This window comes from Otolemur garnettii, unplaced genomic scaffold (genome assembly GCF_000181295.1).
Source record: "Otolemur garnettii isolate 467f Iridium unplaced genomic scaffold, OtoGar3 scaffold00018, whole genome shotgun sequence".
In the NCBI taxonomy this organism is placed as follows: domain Eukaryota; kingdom Metazoa; phylum Chordata; class Mammalia; order Primates; family Galagidae; genus Otolemur; species Otolemur garnettii.
Window position 1 is genome coordinate 27,159,868 of NW_003852413.1, and position 8,856 is coordinate 27,168,723.

Consider the following 8,856-nt stretch of genomic DNA (forward strand, 5'->3'; position numbering starts at 1 on the left):
ATTCTCCTGCCTCTGCCTCCCAAGTAGCTGGGATCACAGGTGCCCACCACAACGCCCAGCTGTTTTTTGGTTGCAGCCGTCATTGTTGTTTGGCAGGCCCAGGCTGGATTCGAACCCGACACCTTAGGTGTATGCGGCTGGAGCCTTAGCCACTTGAGCCACAGGCACGGAGCCCAGAGCTTTCTTTAACCCTGTTCCCTCTTTAATTTCAGGAGTCGGAAAATTCAGATCCGAAATATTCCACCCCAACTCCGATGGGAAGTAAGTGTTTGAGGGTAACTCAATGGGGTGGGGTAGTACAGCCTGCAAGGGAAGTCTGGATCAGCCCAACTTGGCAGAAATGACTGGGGAAGGTCCTATTCTGGGGCCAGAATACCCGCACTGGGTCTAACCCTTAACCTAGAACTACCTTTTGGACTGTCATAGAGGTGAGAGACATTAAGGAGGTGGGAAGGGTGCTCCTTGAGCTGACAGAAGTTGACAGCCAAGTGGCCTAGGTCTGCTTTCCCAAAAGCCCTTGACGCACACAGCTCCAGTACATTCCAGATACCCCTCAGAGTTGGTACCTCAGAAAGGGGAAACTGAACAGGTAATAATGCTCCCTCCTCACCTACGGTTCTGCCTTGCCCACTGCTTTGGAGTGCAGGGTATCCAGGGACTACTTTCTGACATTTCTTGAATGCTCAGAGTTCCTTTCGTCTCTCTTCCACACTCACAGGTATTGGACAGCCTCCTGGCTCAGTATGGTACAGTAGAGAGCTGCGAGCAAGGTAAGAGTGGGCACGGGCTGGGTGAGGGGAGAGTTTGGGAGACCTGCTCTGCATCACTTTCCCTGATTGAATCTACCTGGAGACCTAAAGAAGGAACAAGACAGAGGGTGTTTCAGAAGGAGATACACTGGCCTCAGTGCCTGGACACCTGTCTGGCTTTGGCTCTGTTGCTTGGTGCTGGAACCAAGTTTCTCTTCTGTTATAGCCTGAGGCTTGAAGAAAGTCTCTCCTTCCCCATATGGATTCTCCAGGCTCTTAGGGATCAACCAAGATGGAAATGGATGCCCCAAGATGTTAGAAATAGTTTAAGAATTGTGTGTTCAACCTTAGTAATTCTGTAGCCCTTTTACTTTAAAAGCTTCATATTTCTTGTTTTGGGCTGGAATAATCAACAGGTCATTTCTTTTTTATTAGAAGCTCTGACTGACAGCTACATATGTCTTTGGCAAGTTAAAATGAAAAGTGGAGGATTTATTACTTAGTTAATACAGTTTGATGGGTAGGCAAAATCAATGAAGAGTGGGCCCACAAAAGGAAGAATTATCTAGGTCACAAAAAGTTTGTTTTGGGCGAGAGCTTTCTCCATTATGAGGATATCAAATTCTTTTCTGAGAAATGAGCCTAAATAAAATACAGAGTGGTTTTGGCTGGGTATAAGGTGGTCTTTAGGTAGACATGATACTGGCTGAGGTTTGGAGATCTCAAGAAATCTCACTTTGCTTGAGATTTAAATACTCGTCTCCAAATTCTCTGTGGAAAGGGGGAAGCTATCAGTAATTATAAATGATGAAAATCTTTGCCTACCTAAGGGTAAAGTGCTGAATCTATCAAGCAGGTTCTAACCTGTTCTAATCCTGTTGTTTGGCTGTTATCATATGTACCAGGACATAAATGGTCCTAGAGATAACCATTGCCCAGTACCGTTCACAGCTTAAGACTAATGAATAAGTTACTCCTGGACAAATAGAAAGTAAGATTGAGCAGTGGCTTGGGAGTAAGTGCATGCTGAGCTTCACTGAGAACTGCAGCAGGAGTCAACACTAGTTTAAATTTATCCAAGGCTCACTAGGGAAGTGGGGAGCTGTATCTGGAAGGGTATCTGCTACCAGGAGACAACGGTATGGGAAATGTTTGACTTTGTTGGACAATAGAGAAAGTCCTTGAGTCTGTTCACATGTCTCTGTCTAAGTGAGATCTACTGTATTTAAAATTGTCCCTGCTCCATCCTCTGTAGTTTGACTGATGTATATTTCTCCAAGCCACTCAGTCACTGTTGAATATTCTATAGAATTTGCTTATTATTGTTGTCTCCCTCTTCTGGAACACATGCTCCAGAAGGCAGAGATTTTTGTTGGTTTACTACTGTATTTCCAGTCACTGGATGATTGTCCTGCCTCTCCATTGAGGTTCGGCAGCCCCACCAACGCAGACCCAAGGGGCGAAGAGTGGTTCTGTACTGAAGTTTTGTGACCAGCATCTTAACTTTCCTCAGTGTTGTAGAGGCAGAGGCTTGTGCCCCAAGGTTGAGGGAGCCCAGGGGACCCAACCAAGTTCACAAGACATTGATGCATAAGAGAGAAGGTTACTTTTTAATTGAAGTGGGAAATATGTGCCCAGATTGCTTGGCATGCTAATATCAGCTTTGCCAGCCCATTCTCTCTGTAGGAAAGAGTAGATGAGAAATCATATGAAACCTAAAGATGCTTATCATTAGAGCTGAGGAGTTTGAAGATACAGCTAATATCCTGAAGCTACGAAAGCCCATTGTGTTCATGTTCACTGTCAAGATGAGAGTATTTAGAATACTCAAGGCAGGAGGCCCTTTTTCCTGGAAAAGATGCAGATTCTTTTTCTTTTCTCTTTCTCTCTCTCTCTCTTTTTCTTACTTTCTTTTCTTTTGAGACAGAGTCTTTGTCGCCCTGAGTACCATGCCATTATAGCTCACAGCAACCTCAAAGTCTTGGGTTCAAGAGACCCTCTTGCCTCGGCCTCCTGAGTAGCTGGGACTACAGGCATGCCAGTGACAATGACCTTCTAGTGTTTCTATTTTTAGTAGAGATGGGATCTCACTTTTGCTCAGGCTGGTCTTGAACTCCTGAGCTCAAGCAGTCCACCTGCTGTGGCCTCCGAGTGCTAGGATTACAGGCATGAACCACTAAACCTGGCCTCTTATTTTTCTTTCTAGACTTCACAGTAGCCATTCCTGTCAAGCCATTTGTCTAGATTAATACACTCTGTTCCTTTGAGGATATAGAAGCCTCTAGAATGGATTTGGGTGTTCCCAGGTCTCTTTAGAAACCATACATCCTTGCAGACCATTTCCTGGGACATTACGTCTATAAATTGCTAATCTCACCTAGTGTGTGTTGATTTTTCACTAGTTTAACTTTCTTTCTTTTTGAGACAGAGTTTATGTCGCCCTCAGTAGAGTGCTGTGGCGTCACAGCTCACAGCAACCTCAAAATCTTGGGAGGCTGAAGCAAGAGTTAAGCCTAAATCTGGGACTACAGGCGCTGGCTACAACGCCCAGCCATTTTTTGTCACAGTTGTCATTGTTGTTTAGCAGGCCCAGGCCGGGTTCAAACCCTCTAGCCCTGGTGTATGTGGCTGGTGCCATAACCACTGTGCTACTGACGCCTAGCCTAGTTTAACTTTCTACAGGGAAATTTACTCCCAGCATAGGAGGTGGTAGTGTTTGCCTTGCTGCACAATTGCTCATAGGGCAGCTCCACCCTTTTACATGCCCACTCCCTTGGGAGCAGAGTGAGGAAACCAAAGGAAAATTCAAGAAGATTAATTTGTTTTTTGAGAGGTTTTTTTTGAGACAGAGTCTCACATGTTGCCCTTGGTAGAGGGCTGTGGCATCACAGCTCACAGCAACCTCAAATTTTTGGACTCAAGCAATTCTCTTGCCACAGCCTGGAGAGTAGCTGGGACTGTAGGCGCCTGCCACAGCCCCTGGCTTTTTTTAGAGATGGGGTCTCACTCTTGCTCAGGCTGGTGTCCAACTCCTGAGCTCAGGCAATCCACCTGCCTGTCTCCCAGTGTTAGAATTACAGGTGTAAGCCAACGTCCCTAGCCTCTAGAAGATTAATTTGAATTTTCTTGTAGCTCAGGTGAAAGAGGTCTCAAGAGGAAATTTTTTTTTTGCCTCTTCATTCTAAGTATTTTGTAAGCTATTAATGCCTTCTTGGCCATAAGACATGGAGAGCTAGAATAATGATTTGTCAGTAGGGCTTCCAGATTTCTGTTCTGACGCTGACCTCTGTTTTTCTCTGCAGTGAACACCGAGAGTGAGACTGCAGTGGTGAATGTCACCTATTCCAACCGGGAGCAGACCAGGCAGTGAGTGGGCGGGGAGAGCGCGGCTGGAGTAGGGCTGGGGCGGGAAAGTGGGGCTGGGCGGGGGAAAATCCTCTGTGTGGGGTGTTGGGAACAGGGGTCCATGCAGGCTAGACCAGCCAAACCCAGGCTAGTTGTGAAAGGTTTGTTCATGTCTTTTTTATGTCCTTTGTTTCAGGGATCTCAAAGGTTCAGAAATTTCGGGATTGATAGCAAAATACACTGAAGGGGAGGGAGCTAAAACCCTCCCAGGGGAGGTGGGAAGTCCTCAGCGGGAGAAAAGGTCGGCTTCTGATAGTCCGGTTGCCGCGCACCGCGGGGTCTTTTACCGTGTTGGTGGCGCCATCTAGTGTTGTGAGATAGAACTGCGGGGTGCAAAAAAAAGAGTGTTAAAGTTGCCCTGTGGAGCAGACATTTTATTGCAGCAATGATTGTGAGTCTGGTTGATACTTTTAGGGTACTATCAGTCCCATCACACCCACAATTTCTAGCTCTTTAGCTCATTGGTCGAACAGTTATTCCTAACATTTCTGATTACAAACTGTCCTGGCAATGGTTGCTGCTTGTCCCTTCCTTCAATTTTAGCCCCATTTTGGAGACCTTTGAAATGCTGAGACTAGTTTTCAAGGGGAAAGCAAGCCATTCTGTCTCCAATGACTACTTATTTTCTGTGTACTTTTCTTTCTTTCTTTCTTTCTTTCTTTTTTTTTTTTGAGACAGAGCCTCAAGTTGTTGCCCTGGGTAGAACGCTGTGGCATCACAGCTCACAGCAACTTCCAACTACTGGGCTCCAGCGAGTCTCCTGCCTCTGCCTCTAAAGTAGCTGGGACTTATAGGCACCCGCCACAACTACTGGCTCTCTCTCTCTCTCTCTCTATATATATATATATTTTTTTTTTTTTGGTTGCAATCGTCATTGTTGTATGATGGGCCCAGACTGGATTCGAACCAGCTCCGGTGTATGTGGATAGCGCCTTAGCTGCTTGAGCCACAGGCCCCGAGCCTATGTACTTTTAATTAACCAAGCAGTTTAAAAACAACAAAGCCCTTAATAATTTATCCCATGTGTTCACATGTGATTCTCACATGAATCCTATAAGAATTAAGTTTGGCTGAAATTGACAAGCTGACTTAGTGTGACACAATGCAAGGGACCCAGCATCAATAACACTCTTGAATAAGAAGAATCAAATTAGAAGACATTTACTTCCAGATTTGAGAACTTATTTCAAAGCTGTGGAAATCAAATCACTGTGGTAGTGACGTCAGGATAGACATACAGAGCAATGGCATGGAATTGAGAGCCTAGAAATAAGACTTTACATTTATAATCAACTCTTGCCCTTTCTTTTAAACAAATGTGCTAAGACAGTTCAATGTTAAAGAAATAGTCTTTCTGGGGGCAATTTGATGATATCCACAGGTAAAAAGATGAATTGGTCCCCTACCTTTAAGGTCCCATTAAATTAATTCAATATGGATTACAGACCTATATGTAACAGTTGTATGATAGGTAGAGTACGGGTATCAATTTCCCACTTGTACAAGATTATTTCCCTGTCTCATACAGTTGATGAGACTCAGGTCTAGACTAAGTTGTGAGTTGCCTAGTTAACGTAACTAAGCAGTAGAGTTAAGACTGGAATACTGGTGCCCTAATTTAATCGAATATCTTTGTGCTGCATTTCTTCAGGTTGTGCCAGGACAGGTTTAGCATTTGTATTCTGTGTACATGTATTTCAATCTCTCCTTTGCCTATGTTTTCATTATCTATCAAGGTAAGATTTTATAGTAGTTAATAAGGCTCCGTAATCTAGCAATTGTATGTGTCAGCTTTGCCAGGCCCTGTCAGGTACATGATATGCCTCCAGCTGACATGGGAGTTCTTCAAGATGTATGGCTTGGTCTTCCTTTTTAGACTGGAGCACGCTATACTGCCTATTGGACGGGATGCCCATTTCTCTGATGATCTAAATAGAAGGCCTTTGTGAACAGTAAATCCCAACCAAATGTCACAAATCTATTTATTTGCTTTTCCTTTGATGTTTCTGATGCCATTCAGATTGGAAAGTCCTTGAAGGTGGAGGACAAACAGTTGTCTCCCTTTCAACTGTCCAAGTTGTAACTCTGTAGAGTGCTTTGCCTGAAGAGAGCATCCAATGTGATTGGCTTGGATAGGTGTGATCGATAATTGACTCTCATTCTATCCACAGAGCCATTATGAAGCTGAATGGCCACCAGTTGGAGAACCATGCCCTGAAGGTCTCTTATATTCCTGATGAGCAGATAGCACAGGGTCCTGAGAATGGGCGCCGAGGAGGCTTTGGCTCCCGGGGCCAGCCTCGTCAGGGCTCACCTGTGGCAGCAGGGGCCCAAGCCAAACAACAGCAGGTGGATATCCCTCTTCGGCTCCTGGTGCCCACCCAGTATGTGGGCGCCATCATTGGCAAGGAGGGGGCCACCATCCGCAACATCACGAAACAAACCCAGTCCAAGTGAGTCTTGGCTACTTGGGGAATGGAGGCTGGATTCTAGGGACAATGGCTGGTTCCTGGGGAGGGCTCTGGGAAGCATGCTGGAGGCATTGATATTTACCTCCTAAGAAATGTTGCTCAGAACATTCAGGGGTCACTGCTTGCAATCTCAGCTTCCTAGGTAGGGGCAGGCAGATGGGGAGGGAGAGCATGGGTGTCTGGGCCATGTCATTGGTGACAGTGGCTGGCACTCTCGTTACCAAGAAAAGTTCTAAAAATTTAAAAACTACTCAAGCAAATCCAAACATGGTGAGATACCCATTCTTCAGTGTTCTGATGAACCGGCCCGAAGTTGGGGCCCTCAGTAATGGGTCTTAATTGGGTCCTGTTTCCCCATTCTGCCACAGCCATCCCTTTTCCCCTGTCTTTAGAGCTGATTGGTATACTCAGTAGAAAAGTACAGAAATTATGTCCTTATAGATAAGTCCCATTGTTATTTACTTTTAGTTTGGGACAGTGTGTCTTCCCTTTATATTTGTTTCAAGGGGAGGGAATGCATAGAATTTAAGGGGACATGCAGCTTTAGAGCTGAGGGCTGGTAATCCCTACCCTGGATCTATGTGATAGATTGACTTATTGTCACCAGTCAACTCCTGGTTGAGATATTGATGGTCTGCAACAGAATCCAGAGTAGCAGACTGGTCATACTTCTCTGGGCTTTCATTGTCCTTCCCAAATCTGCATTTGATCAGCTTCACTCCGAGAGTGAGTTTTATCTCTTTGATAGAGGAGAGCTGGGGAGAACCAGCCCTGCTGGGGACAATTAACTAGCGTTGTTCTTGTGGTCCCAGGATAGACGTGCATAGGAAGGAGAATGCAGGAGCAGCTGAAAAAGCCATCAGCGTCCATTCGACTCCTGAGGGCTGCTCCTCTGCCTGTAAGATGATCTTGGAAATAATGCATAAAGAAGCAAAGGACACCAAAACGTAAGGCTTCAACTTTCCTTACAACTTCACTGGCTGCCAGTACCTGCTTCGCCCTGCCCCAAACTTGTTACAGCAGTGATGCAGAGATAAAGGAGACATAGTCAGAAATTGTACAAAAGGATATAAACTGAAAAATGAAGCCCTCATTCCTACACCTTTTGTATAACCTAGAAGTTCTGTGCATGCCCAAGGATGTGTATGTTTATGTACGTGTGCATGCATATGCCTGTCTTACCTCCACGGGGATCATACTGCACGTGCTGTTCTATGCTTTTTCATTCTGTGTATCAGTATCTGTCTCAGTACACATCAACATGTTGTTCTTGTAGTTGCCTAGAATTCCACACTTAGGGCTATCTATAGTTCCTTTTTTTTGAGACAGAGTCTCAAGCTGTTGCCCTGGGTAGAGTGAGGTGGCATCATAGCTCACAGCAACCTCCAACTCCTGTGCTTAAGCAATTCTCTTGCCTCAGCCTCCCAAGTAGCTGGACTATAGGCACCCACCAAAATGCCAAGCTAGTTTCTGGTTGTAGTTGTCATTGTTGTTTGGCAGGTCTGAGCTGGATTCGAACTGCCAGCTCTGGTGTATGTGGCTGGCGCCTTAGCTGCTTGAGCTATAGGTGCTGAGCCATAGCCATAGTTCATTTAACTAATCCTTGGATTTCTTGATAAGTGTTTGTAGTGCTTTAAAATTTTCTTTATTAGGGCTAGGCATGGAGGCTCACGCCTATAATTCTAGCACTCTGGGAGGTCGAGGCAAGTGGATCTCAGAGCTTAGGAGTTGGAGATCAGCCTGAGCAAGAGCGAGACCCCTGTCTCTAAAAGTAGCTGGGCATCATGGCATGTTGCCTGTATTCCCAGCTACATGGGAGGCTGAGGCAAAAGGATCAATTGAGCCCAAGAATTTGAGGTTGCTGTGAGCTATGATGTTACGGCATTCTACCAGGGATGACAAGGGAGACGATTTCCAAAAAAAAAAAAAAAAAGGATTATAGATATATATATATATGTATATACACATTTTTTTTTTTTTTTAGAGACAGAGTTTCACTTTGTCCTTTGTCGCCCTTGGTAGAGTGCTATGGCATCACAGCTCACAGCAACCTCCAACTCCTGGGCTCTTGCCTCAGCCTCCCGAGTAGCTGGGACTACAGGCACCCACCACAATGCCCATTTATTTTTTTTGTTGTTGTTGCAGTTTGGCCAGGGCCGGGTTTGAACCTGCCACCTTCAGTATAGGGGGCCGGTGCCCTACCTACTGAGCCATAGGTGCTGCCCTCAAAA

The 8,856-nt window shown here is 45.3% G+C and overlaps 1 protein-coding gene across 3 annotated transcripts in view; it reads left to right on the forward strand.

The window, feature by feature from the left end:
- The window catches only part of IGF2BP1 (insulin like growth factor 2 mRNA binding protein 1), a 52,115-nt gene that overhangs the window by 30,231 nt on the left and 13,028 nt on the right, over positions 1-8,856 (forward strand). For 2 of the 3 annotated variants that reach the window (XM_003786474.2, XM_012802946.1), the window contains exons 3-7: positions 213-261; positions 719-770; positions 4,052-4,115; positions 6,326-6,607; positions 7,438-7,572. In XM_003786474.2, coding sequence (XP_003786522.1) covers positions 213-261; positions 719-770; positions 4,052-4,115; positions 6,326-6,607; positions 7,438-7,572 — 582 coding nt within the window. The remainder of the gene's footprint in view (positions 1-212; positions 262-718; positions 771-4,051; positions 4,116-6,325; positions 6,608-7,437; positions 7,573-8,856) is intronic. The other variant, XM_012802947.1, reaches the window with a different exon arrangement.